We start from the raw sequence: 14,198 nt of genomic DNA on the forward strand, positions 1-14,198 counted from the left end.
CTACACTCTCCCAACTGTTTTTTTTTTGTTTTTTTGTTATTGTTACTGTAAATCGAAAGATCTCGTAGAACATGTTGTGTAAATAATCGTATAATTTTTAATGCCGCATTACTGTGTACTAAACTTCTGAATTTTGTGTATGACAAACTTGAGTGTAATATTCTATTAGCCATATATAGTCAAACTACTTGTTTTAGTGAAGTATTTATCTCTATGTGTGTTTCTATGTTAATGCTTGAATAAAAATATAGTTTATGGTAGCATATTCTCTAGTGATGTATACATATAATCACCGACATATCTGATGAACATAGCCTTGGGGATTTATGTCCGTCGATTGTTCTGTTCTATTAGTTATTAATTTAAAGTTCATAAGGTTGTTATTTTCTAAGTAAAAATGAATATGTTAAATTTCATGATTAATCAGACGATCCCCGCTTGGCTCTAAGAAATTTGAAAGGTATTATTTTGGATTAACAAAGCACCCTAAACAATTTTCATACTTCGTATAATATGGTTAGCCGCATGATTTTGAGCTTTTCGTGAACGATTTCAATATTAAGATAATATTTCAACATTGTCTGTCAATAAAAATATTAATGTTATGTTTTGCTCTTTGACATGTTTTAATATGTGATTGATGCATCGAAAACATTATCAGAATGATTCAAAATGTTTCGAAGTTAATGTTCCGAAATGAAAAAATCCACTTATATCTAGGTGCTTGAAATTTCAAAACGGTTAAGCTTTTTATATACCTCAACTAGCAACTGTAATCCTACTGCAAATTGAGGTCGAAATAGCATTCGATGATACGTTATTCGGGGAAAACAATTCCGGCCAAGTTTTCGATGTGTGTAATAAATTGAAACTAACGATTTATTAATTTTAGTTGTTTGACGTAAAGCCGCCATAACTAAGTTCAGTTTTGCAATGACTGAGCGGAAACATATATTGGAGAAGCCAAATGAATGAACAATTTAACAGAAAAGATGAATTTTTGGAAAAAAATACACTCAGAGACAGGACTCGAACCTGCGTTCTTATGCATTCCTGTCCTGTCTCTGAGCGTTTCTTTTTTTAAAAATTCATATTTTCTGTTAGCTTTTCATTCATTTGGAAAGGGAAATGGGCAGACAATCAATACTACCTTCATAGGGGTCGGTCGCTGACGATGTCCAGTCAGCGACTGGCACCATTAAAGAAGGTGACAAGCGATTATAAATACACTCTCCTACTCAATGCTTGATCGGAGAAATAGGTATAAAGCGAGAAGACTAGTGTTTGATAGACAGAGAAGATGTTTGGATATAAGGTATCGGTCGGGTGACGGCCAGGATGTAGACCATGTTCGATGTACGCGCTATTGTGTCTGACGGGCGTTTTAGAGTGACTAAAACAAGATTCAGAGTGGCGAAATGGTAGCGCGTATGCACGGAATGCATAAGAACGCAGGTTCGAGTCCTGTTTCTGAGCGTATCTTTTTCCAAAAATTTATCTTTTCTGTTAAATTTTTCATTCATTTGGCTTCTCCAATATATGTTTCCGCTCAGTCATTGCAAAACTGAAATTGAAGCTGCCGTTTTGAAAAGTTATCATCAAGTATCAATTCACCTATAGAAACGATTCGAACAGCCCAGCAATCACTCATGGGAAGTTGCGTTCGAACTTGCATACAATTAATGTGTGCAAAATCGTACGAAACGGTGACTTTTTCAAAGTTTGTTGTATCATCAAACATTGATTTTACACAACGAACAGACATACGGTCATCAGTTCACGCGTTGATGAAGTATTTCCAGGTATATACCCTTAAATATGGGTGTCCAGAATTTGTCGCAAGAAGCCTTAAATGTATGCTTCGTAGTTCACTTCTTCTTGAGCTTCCCGAGTAAAAAAAAAGTCCCTCCATTTTAGCATCAGCGGATCGGTTGAGTGACCAAAAAATATGTCCACTCAAAAATAGTTTTGCCGTTCCAAACTCGTTGCGCTATGCCCCACACCCCCAACACCCTCCCCCCCATTAAATACACCACAGAACAAAAATTAATTCTATTTAATTTCGCTATTTTGAGCAATCTTTACTATTTCGTCACTAATGTCATGAAATAGTAACAAAACTAATACACTGAATACATCTGAATATACTGAATCATCCAACATTTGGAGATTTTATCAGTTTCTGTCAGACTTAGTTAAACCGCCTATAATAAATGTGAAAATTAAAATACTTATATGCAGGGGCGGTAGAAGCCCTATTGGGAGTATACTGAACTTCACACCTGTAAAATGTATGGGTGTGGATTCCACACTTGGAAATGCGGGTTTTTCACTTCCCTTCAAAATAAAACCCTCTCTCCCTAGCAAACTTACCTCCCACACTTTTTCACTCCACACGTTGATAAAGTCTGTTCCAACGCCCCTGCCTGACGGTCTCGTTATTTTTTCGACGAAAAAAAAATGCAAAGTAGATGTTAGCGGTCGCAGCAGTCTCAAGCTTCATGGTTATTACTTTCATCGGTGAAACTTCAAAAGTGGTTACAATGCCATTCTGTCAATAACAATACTGAAAATCATCATAATAAAAATACATTATTGACGAATTGTTGTTGTCAGTTTGTTGAGATATTAGATTTTATTTGGACACTTTCACTAGCCATACTGCCAACACTGCTAAATACGATCAGAATAGTCACGAGGTCGATAAACAATACCACGTCAAAATCGTCAAAGTCAAAGGTTCCCAAGGCCTGGCTTCGAAATTACAACGCGAGCTATCTTGTGCTAGGTTGTAATTAATTCAAAATGTACATGAAATGAATTGCAATAGATAAATTTCCTATTTTTTGATATCAACAAAAAGTTTTGGCTTCAGGAAGCAACACTCATGGCAGGAAGTTTGTTTGGTCATCAATTATCAAATGTAAATCGTCAGCAACCGGAAAACGTCATCAACGAAACCAGGTCTAAATAAGGCAACGGCTCCCTATTTCATCTCTCTTTTAAGGACGTTGCCTCAAAACCCCGATTTAGATACTAACATCACTATAACTATTTCATATTTCTGTTTCATTCGCCTTGCTCCACATTGAGTATTGATTCATATTTCCAGAAAATTAAACTAATATTCCTAAAACAGCTAAAAACATTATGGGTTCTATATTCATCCTATTAATTAGCAATAAAAATAAAATATTGCAGTATTACACTCTCAGGTTCAAAATGTCAATATTCTTCTTAAAAAGGCCTTATGCCAACTATGAGGCAACACACAACTGATTTGTCACAATGGTTATATGATTAGTATTTAACACGCTCTTTCTGGTAATATTCAAAACCGAAACAGTTTTATTTATACACGGAAAGATCGACATTACCATTTCGGCGAAAAAATTTGTCTGTCACCGAAAAAACGTTAACACCGTAATGACTACTAGCCACTAGATGGCACACTACTACTAAAAAAAATTTCAGTCGCGGTTGTCTTTTCTATATTGGCAGATATAAATACGATGTTGTATTGGAGACATAGGCCCTTATTACCGTTCTCACTTCCACTTTCACACTTCACTTACATGTCACTTCACTTTATTTTACCTATTACCAGTATCACGCATAGTGAAGTGATCACTGTGGTTCAGAAAACTAATTTTTTCAACAAAATCTTAATGGCGTGATGGTAATAATGACATCAAGTTGATCCAAGTATTTACTTTTGTCTCTAAAGCGACTTTCGTAATAAAGACCTACATTCAGACCCTTATTATGAGTATCACTTCACGGTGGAAACCAAGTGAAGTGAATGTAGGTCCTTATTACGGAATTCGCTTCAGAGACAAAAGTAATTACTTAAATGAACTTAATGCCATTATGAACATCACGCCACCAACATTTTGTTGAAAAAAATAGTTTTGTCCACCACAGTGATCACTTCACTATGCGTGATACCGGTAATAGGTAAAATCAAGTGAAGTGACATATACGTGAAGTGAATGTGAAAGTGGAAGTGAGAACGGTAATAAGGGACTCACTTCACTTGATTTCCACCGTGAAGTGATACCCATAATAAGGGTCACAGTCACTTCACTTGGTTTTTACCGTGTAGTGACACCGGTAATAAGGGCCATAAACGAAACATAAACTTCTTTTTAAGAATTTTTCTTCTAAATCGCTGTTTTCTTCATTCGACTTCGCGAAATCAACTCTCTCACTGAATACTTTGAGCACTCGAAAACAAAAACCGAATACAAGCAGTAAACCGGACGACGTAGCCCGGAAGGTTAGACGATACAAAAACATAATTTGACATATACAATCAGAGTGCAACATTCGAAACTCACTTCGCTGTTCCGCGTAAAAACATTATTACGCACAATCGCTTTAAATGCGCACAAATTCTGAAAAAATACACTTTCCACTATGAGTTTACGTCATTTTTACATATCGGTTTAGAAATTTATATATGGATATATCGTAACACATGCGAAAAACATCAAAACAATTTGCAAGCAGTTTCAACAAGACTTGACAACAAGCTTTTTAATAGGTTGTTTTGCTTTGACACTTCTCATGAGTTTTTGGGTAATAAACTGGTTAATAAAACCAATTTCATTTTTTTCTTTGTGCTGTCCTTCTGCAATGATGGTAATAGATAAATAGAAACAAATTTTCTGATTTTATTAACAAAATTAGTTGTCAATGCGAATTTCGTGTTGGATTGAAATATTGCTGGTTTGTGTCCAGGATATTCACCAACCAAACTTTTCTCTAAAAATAAGAGTTGTTTTAAGCAAAGTAAATTCTCAATTATAACTAATTTCATAGTTATTTTGGAAATTTTGTTGTTAAAATTAACTAATTCAAAAACAGTAATACGAATTAGGCGCAGAGCTAATTTCGGTAGTTCCGTGTAAGCTTGTGAAAATCGGTTCAATCATCTCCGAGTAAAGTGAGTTGTTACACACAGACGTTTGCTCAGTTCGTCGAGCCGAGTCGAATGGTATATGACATTTGGCACTTCGGGCCTCGGTTAAACCGTCGGTTTTCACAGTGGTTGTATAGCCTTTCTATATGAGAAAGCCAAAAATTATTGGAAAACATCATCGATGTAAAATGGAATCAAGACTCTTGAACATTTCAAAGTAACATCAACGAGCAAAACTCTATTGAAAAAAAATGAAGAATACTAAGGTTGAATGTGCGAAGGAATTTACCTTTAATTGCATACGTGCATTGTAAAATTACAAAATATTTCCTTCTAAAAGTAGACAACTATTCAAATTTTTAAGAAGTAGTATTTTTAGTAGGTATTAATTATATCACCATAAAAGCTCACCATTTTTCTTGTCGAATTTTCAATAGAATATTTTCTCTAAAACACTTGGTGCTTTATCTTCCTAACGGCAGTAATAGTGAGAGCTATAAATAAAACCCTACCGGTGTTAGTTAATTGAAAGCATTTAATCGTACAGCAACTGAAGCTTACTGAATATATTTTTCTATCCTCTTGTTTCAGGCTCCCTGACTGTAAATATTAGTGTACTACTATTAAGCTTAGCATCGCCCGATGAATCTAGTCTAGTGAGTATAAACATGCATGTTTCAAAATTCACTTATTTTCATTCCACTGAACCCCATTCGAGATACCCTGGACATCGCTTCGACCCTTCTCATACATCATGCCATTTCACTAACACAATTTTAATTGCTGGTTAAAACTTATAAAGTATAGCAACGATAATAACAGGCTACCCAATCTCGTTCGCTAGACGAGCATCCTTTGCCAGTCCGTCGTAGCAAGTAACTTTTCATCCTACCCGGGACCGGAGAGCATTATTGTTGTTCTCTGTCTTCCCAACTACAAATCCGGGCTGTGGTTTGCTGGAAGCTAGCAGAACCGAAACATAAAACAGAATTTTCTATCCGAAAAAGGGATCTCCACCGCGGATATCCGAAACCTTCGTAATTGGCTTCAACTTGACACCACGGAAGAATGAGCATCTGATGGAAAGGCCAATCAGGGCTTCTGCTGTGGTGTGAGACAGCACGACGTCCGCAGACAATCAGCTTAGGATGTTAGCAGTTAACAATAGTTCACCAAATTCGGATGCTTTTTGCGGTAACGAGCAAAGTTTTGCCACCTTTCGACTTCTAACTTCTTGACGGTGCCGAATCAAAGCGTCATGGTTGGGGAGGGGCAGCTGTTAGTCAATTGAGTTATTTATTTCTTTCTGTGAGAAGTCAATGAACCTATGACAAATTCGAAACATGTCATTATTTATACCGTTCGAATAATAAATGCGAAAATAAACCTATTTGCTGCAAATAAAACAAAATGCATTACTCATTGACTAAAGCTTTTCATTTTTCGTTTAGAAATCACTCAGTTGTAATTCCCCAATTCGTATTGCCAACTGTATGGCTCATAACCATATTCGTAACCGGCCAAGTCAGGTGTTTGATTTCAGCTTGAACATATGGAAACGTGATAATTTTGATGCAACACACACATAGCCACTCAATCACGAAGCTATCCTCACAGATTTTATGTTTATCCTGAGCACGTCCAATGAAATTTAACGGCACTTACATGATTCAACCTAAAAGATGTACGTGATTCTTGATATAATTGATACCCCCGTATCCGATGATGATCGCAAGACATTACGTCGTTACGTCCAATCCGTTGTTACACAGATTTAGGAACCGAGCAACCACAGCAGTCAATAAAAGCTTATGTGTTTCCCTGCCCCTAGTTACGGATCAGCAGCACAAAAAATTTTGAATATAAACTGAGGTTGAAACATTCGATGAAAGACAGCGTAACGTAACATATTTTAGGATCACATGCTGATCCAATTAGGCTGTGAACCATTGAATCGTGAATTCGAAAAACATTTTATTTTAATTGTAAAGTTCAATCATTCTCCAATTCTCCATTGTGGAATTCGAGAAATCGACTTGTTCCGATTTCGGTGACACTTTGTACTCGTCTTCGCTGTGACAAACCATTATTTTTCACAGTTAAGGAAACCGTTTGCACTCCACACTGCATTCAGTTTCTTCTAATCGTTGTTACAAAATTTTCTAATCGTTGAAATAAATTCCAGTTTCAAATTTTCTAAGCGCTGTAATTGAATTTCACGACTGTCAACACTTGAAATATTCGGAAATATAAGCTATAATAAGAAAAGAAAAGGCGGAATACCTTCAAATGGACGATTAAATAGAAGCTTTCGAAAATAACACCGCTTAATGTTGAGGTGGCAGGTGAACTGAGAAACGTCGTGGCGTCGTGGTCGGAATGGGACCACCCTATCCTTTGTTTAGCTTAGCTTAGTTGACCGCCCGTGATTTTCCCGCGATTGATCAGAAACTAGTTGAAATTTCATATTGAACCAAAATGCATAATAGTTGGAGTGTCGTAGACTGACTTCGTAGACTAACGTAGATGGCCACGCCCATGCAGGTCAATATGGGAAGGGAAGGAATGGTAGTTCCACACGTGTTGCTACTATTGACTTAGGAATTCTCTGCATCACCACAAGTATCACAGGGAAGAAGTGTAGTGTTAGTGGGGTGAGGAAATGATCAGGATTTATCTTGGTAGATAATGTGATCTACTTATTCCGGAGAAATATAGGAAAGAACTCTAGCATTAGCATCAGAGACCGCTCGTGTGTTGCTACTCCGTTATTGATCAGAACCAATTAAGATTGCAGAATATTTTTGTTAAACAACTTGCTTGGGAATAGCACATAGTTTCACATTGTGTAAACTGCATTGATCCCTGCATGCAACGTCCGAATGCAGATCTACTTGGGAAAGAAGTATTGTTAGTTCAATACATGTTGCTACTAGAAACCGAGCAATCCTCTACATTTCCACATGCAACACAAACGGGTTGTTTGTTAGTTAATTTTCGAATAGTATTATCAAATGTTTATTGCTCTGGGCAGCCAACTACCGAGAACACGTTGCAATTTTATCGCGTTTTGTATTAATATGTGCATCCTACTAAAATACGAAATTTCTTCCGGAACTCGTAAAACTCCGGACAGTCGGATGTAGCGAGGCTCGCTATCGATTTAATTCATTGTGTTTTTTTAATAGACAGCCGTAATACTGACAAGATATCACTCGATCATCATCAATCGAGCAACAACGCCTTACGCGATATGAAGTAATGCCGATATCTACTCCCTAACCAAAATAGTTAAATACCAAATGGTTCTTCCTCGCAGTCTAACCTATATATACATACGTCATAGTTAAGCAGAGAAGCCAGATCTGCAGATTTGTCTGTAAATCTGCAGATTTCGTACATAGTGCTGCAGACATTTTTTGTTGTGCAGACTTTTGCAGACTTTTGAAAATTGAGTTTTTCGCAGATTTTCGTCAAAATTTACAGACTTTTGAAATTGTCACGACCTATTTTTTTTTTGCTCGACAATTCAGTTTAGCGTAGGGGACGGGTATAGCATGATGGGTTAGTCGATGCCGTTCACGCAGCCCATCTGGGTTCGATTCCCAACCCCCCGCACATAGGGTCAGAATGTTTTTCTGGTCCGAAGAGGCGAATGACCATAAGGTAAAAACCTCTATAATTGAAACAAAAAAGTCAGTTTAGCGTATCATACTTTATAGAGAAATTGCTGCCAGGAAGACATACTTGTAAATTGCAGACTTTTGCAACCCTGTCTGAAGATATTTGAATTTTCCACCTGGCGTCTCTGTAGTTAAGAACGGTAGCAAGATATATCTGCACGGTTATAAACGTTATAAACACGCGCGTCCTAAACTTTGCGTAGATCCATTGTTGAAACATTCCCTCAATAATCAATGGAGTTTAGTCTAGCCTGATTTTTAGTGAGGAGTCATTGTAAATAAGAAACTTTTGAAATATCTATAAGAAACGATCTCACCAGTATTCAGTTTCTTCTATTCACATTACTGTAAACAACGCGAGATGACACATCACTATTTAAAAAATAAAATTAAACAAATACTCGCGAATAGGTTTGTTGCTGATTGGATTTTCTGCCTTGAATCACACGATTGACTTGTAAATTCTCACACATTCCATATAAGTCTGATAACATAACACATGGGCTGAAAAGTCCCGGGCATAACAAAGAGAACACGATTTTTCATCTCCATCAAGAGCAACGCTATCATTCCAGCGCCGCTCTAACATTTCAATACCACTTTTATAGAACAATTTATCTTTTGCCGCATAATAGACCTCATTTTCAGCGATAACCTCTTCATTCGTGCGAAATTCTTTTTCGGCGAGCATTTTTCTCAAGTCTGCGAGCAGCCAGTAGTCACTGGGAGCCAAATCAGGCGAATACAGTGGATGTAGATGTGCGGTCGTTTTTTTGCAATTTCAGCCTTCACACGCTTCAATAAAGCTATAAAATATTCAATGGTAATGGTATTTCCATTTTATATTATCTCAAGATAGTCGATAAATATTACCAGTGTTGGGAAGAAATATAAATTTCGAAAATCGCGACTGAAAAAATCAGAAAACCCACTGCAGAAAAGTTCAGTACTGATTTTCTGCAAATGTGATTCTCACTGATACTGACTGCACATGGTAAAATATCTGTTGTGAAAAGTTCACTAGCGAACAATCTACTTGATGATATTTAAGAAAAAAGTTTGCACATTGAATATAGCTGATATGATTCTCGAACAGAAGATTTTTGAGAAATGAAATTTTCATAGGCGTTGTATCTCTACCCTTTGCAGAATACATGATGAATAAATTCGCCGATGAACAAAAATTGAACTTTTCAGAAAATGTTCAGTGCGCGTTTGATGGTTGATAAGTGAATCAATAGTGGTGATGTCTTTGAAATTTATTCGACACTGGACGACGTGGTGATGGAGTAATATCATTAATAAAAGCAGCAAGTGCTGTGATTAATAATATGTAGAATGATAGAAAAATCAATACATCAATAAAAAAGATCACAAATCATGTTATGCAGCCGATTGAAAAATATTAGTTAATTTAGCTTGAATGACGTACACAGAAGTAACAGGAGCGCAGACTACTGCTATGCCAATTCAAACGCGCCATTCAAGCATTGCGCCTACTGTGTGTTCGAGACATGCTGACAATGCTGCACTCCTGTTACTTCTATGAATCAAATTTATGCTGAATAGCGTTTTATTGGGTTTAATCTAAATAGTACAGTTCAATCAGCTAGCTGGAATAAAAGCAGCCTTTCGTCGCTATAATCATTGGTTGAAATATGGAAAAAATATTTTTGTTCATTTTAACCACTATACGTGCATTGAAAATATTGCAGTCATTATTTCTCAGTTGCGATTCAGTTTTGAATTTATTCGGTAGACATTTTTTAGTTGATTAAAATATAATATTTAAATCTTGCACGAATCACTCCGGTGTCGAACTGATGCGTAGTGAAAATTCAGCATCGAAATACCATCGGAGACTCTTCTTCCTTTTGATTATCTCTTTAGCGATATTTCTTTCGTCATCAAGTTTCGCTGACACAAAAAATCACTTGTGAACTTCGAGGTTCAGAGTTTTGTGAATGCTTGTTTCATGAATGAAAACTTCGGAAGTGATTTTTTTCAGTCACTGTGTGTTTTTATCAGGTGTACAACTTTGCTTGGACCGTTTTCCGATAGGTGGCTGTATCGGCTGAGGCTGGTCAAAATACATAGATGATAACGTCTTTAAAGTGAGTGTGTACAGTGCCTAACGAATTGTCATCACCGTTTCAGTGACAGATGCTCTTGTTTTCGTATTATTCACGCTCAAAAATGTCGGGTTATGTGCCCAATTCTCGCCATTTGCGGGAAGTTTTACTTTTCTGTTACAATTCGAAAAACGTGCTTAATCCACCTATCAGTGAGATGATACCTTTTTTTATCAATCCGCATGTGTTTTTTTCATGAATATTCTTCGGTTTTCATGACATTATTTTAATTGCCGTCGTTTTAAGCTGCAATTCGACATTTTAATCACTCATTACTCTATCTAAAAAGGTTACAATCGATTAAACTTTTCATTGTCGAAGTGAGTTCCACTTTAGAATTTACGGTAATTTAAGGTACTTCCAGAGCCGGTATTCAGGAACCAGCATAAACCAAACCGATTCGTATGGCCATATGACGAATAAATTGCAATAGTTTTGAGTTCAACTTTCAAGCTTTTCGGGATTATCATCTTCTATATCAGTTTGAATTTTTTAAATTCATCCTCCTGTAATTCCAGAATCGGAAGTCAGCATTGAATAAAATTAATTAATTTTGTGTGGGACTATAAGTTTATTTTAATTTGAATTTTTTTCTGAGATTCGATTTGGCTTTATTTGAGAAAACGATTGAGCTTTGAGAAACGATTCGATACTGGAGCCGGAATTCGAAAATCGGTGTAGCCGAAGTCAGACAAATTCACCTGATTAGTTTACATTTGTTTCAATATGTTTAAAAATCAGTATAGACGTCTTTGAGAAATCGTAGTACGAGTTAAATTGCTGGGTGCCTTCCGAATCGAAAACTGAATACTACTAAAACTGAAATAAGTTTGTTTGGTTGTTGACTATTCAAATCAGCAAATCTTAGATGATTCTTAGATATCATTTGAATCTTAGATCGGTTCAGCCATCTACGAGGAAAATAAGTTACACAATTTTAATTTCGTTTCACATATCATCCTGTAGTTCCGGAACCAGAAGTCGGATCCAAACATAATTCAGGAACCTTGTTTAGGAGCATACGAATTTTCATATGAATCTGAGTTTGTAGAAACTGATTGAGTCATCTTCGAAAATAAGATAAAAAATTGAGTGAAATTATTTGTCACATACGCATTTGCTGATCTCGACGAACTGGTTCAAATGGTATATGGGTGTTTTGTTCTTCCAGCATTTATTGCTGTAAGCAGTTTAAATCAATATAATTATGAAATTGTTCAGAATTCGAAAGTACTGCCATCTTTCCAATATGTCATATTCGAACGATTATGTTGCCAAAAACGAACCGTGCTAAAATTGGTCCGAGGCAAAATGTCATGAAAAATAATGCTGTTCACAGTCTTTTTGATACTTAGAAACTATTGTATGTAACAGTATGGAAAATCGTGTTTTACGTTACTCCCAAGCCTTTCTTTGCCATACAGCGCTCAGAACTTCTACTGCTGGAATATGGGGGAAAAGTCGCTTACACAAAAAATTCGATATCTCCGTTCAAATGGACGGATTTTAACAATCTATGGCTTGTTGGATAGCTATTACCGTGCGAAATCTAAGTCAGAAAACATATTCTGTTTTCAAGGTCAATTGTGACAGATACTGTCAAAAAACTGAAAATTTTGACATAAAACTTCGTATAACTCAAAAAGTAAACATCCGATCTCAAAACCATTCAATAGCGTTCTGAGTGACGGGGAGACCTTTCATTTGCGACTAGTTTGATCAAAATCGGTCCAGCCATCTCTGAGATCTCGACCTCTTAGTTGACAACACACATACAGACACACACACATACACACACAGACATTTGCTCAGTTCGTCGAGCTGAATCGATTGGTATATGACATTCGGCCCTCCGGGCCTCGGAAAATTTTTCGAAAGTTTGAGCGAATTCTATATCTATTTTTTATATTTATAAAAAATGGTAAAAAAGCAGCTGAAACGCATCGAATGCTCTCAGAAACTTAAGGTGATGCTGCCCCCAGTAAAAGAACGTGTCGGGAGTGGTTTCAACGTTTTAAAAATGGTGATTTCGATGTCGAAGACAAACATGGGGGTGGAAGAGAAAAAACTTTCAAAGATGAACAACTAGAAGCCTTGCTTGATGAAGATTCGTGCCAAACCCAAGAAGAGCTTGCCGAATCGTTTGAAGTAAGTCAGCAAGCCATTTCAAAACGTCTCGCTAAAATAAAAGCGGCCACAATATCAAGAGCGACATGACAAAGTCATCCTCCAACACGACAATGCTCGGCCTCACGTCGCAAAAGTGGTCAAAAAGTATCTGGAAACGCTGAAATGGAAAGTCTTGCCCACCCGCCGTGTTCCCCAGATGTTGCCCCTTCTGACTTCTACCTATTCCGTTCAATGGCACACGGCCTGGCAGATCAGCATTTTCAATCCTTCGAAGAGTTGGGAAAATGGATTGCTTCATGGATAGCGTCAAAAGAGGACTCCTTTTTTCGAGCCGCGATCCGAAAATTGCCGGAAAGATGTGAGAAAGATGTCGCTAGCGACGGACAATACTTTGAATAATACATCTGTAAGCACTTTTTCGCAATAAAGGTTTTAATTTTGGCAAAAACCGGCAAAGTTGTACACCTGATTGAAAATTTCTTGAACTGATCTTTTCACGAGTGATAGTGAAAATTTTCTGATCATGATTTTCCCAACACTGAATATTACACCTCACACATCCCAAAATACCGATGCCGTAACCTTTCTAGCCTACTGTTGTGCTTTCGGGCACTTTGGACGAGGTTCGCCAGTTGCTGTTTAATCATATGACGATCGTTTTGATTCTGGAGTGAAGTGATGAATCCATGTTTCATCCATTGTCACATATCGACGCAAAAATTCCGGTTTGTTATGTTTAAACATGGCCAAACACTCCACTGCGTTCTGCATCATCGGTGTTTCTACGAGCACGTTCGAAGTCAGCAAACCAACGTTTCATTGTTATTTCTGATAGAGTGGAGTCCCCAAAAATGGTAACTGCAATAAAACGAGTGTCATCTATGTGTTAGGCCCAGGTCTTTTCAGCTCATGTGTTAGTTACGCTCGACGTTTCTAACGTTTTGTATTGCCTCAAATCGAAATTAGATGCGTTAAAGATTTAAAATTTTTAGTAAAGAAGATTTAAAATGTATTTATTTTTAGTGTGAAAAACATTCCAATGGAAGAATACAGTACAAATTAAAATACAGTACGTTTGAGGGTAAAACACAATGCGCAGAATTTGGGTCGAAAATACAGTAATATACTATAAAATACAGTACGGATATGATCGTTTGACATAACAGTTCAACATAAACTGTTATGCACTGACGAGTCGAAGACGAAACGTAAAGAGAACACAACCAACTCAGTTTTTTCCGTAGAGAATTATATAACCATCTGAACATCCCGTGTGTAGACAGGCTGCCCAAAGTATCTTGCAAATCGTGGGAGATTTGTAGCATACAA

The 14,198-nt window shown here is 36.9% G+C and overlaps 1 protein-coding gene across 31 annotated transcripts in view; it reads left to right on the plus strand.

Moving 5' to 3' along the window:
- The window catches only part of LOC131434953 (glutamate-gated chloride channel), a 449,131-nt gene that overhangs the window by 294,007 nt on the left and 140,926 nt on the right, over window positions 1–14,198 (plus strand). For all 31 annotated transcript variants that reach the window (XM_058602298.1, XM_058602294.1, XM_058602295.1 and 28 more), the window contains one exon: window positions 5,516–5,580. In XM_058602298.1, coding sequence (XP_058458281.1) covers window positions 5,516–5,580 — 65 coding nt within the window. The remainder of the gene's footprint in view (window positions 1–5,515; window positions 5,581–14,198) is intronic.

This window comes from Malaya genurostris, chromosome 3, assembly GCF_030247185.1.
Source record: "Malaya genurostris strain Urasoe2022 chromosome 3, Malgen_1.1, whole genome shotgun sequence".
Classification (NCBI taxonomy): Eukaryota; Metazoa; Arthropoda; class Insecta; order Diptera; family Culicidae; genus Malaya; species Malaya genurostris.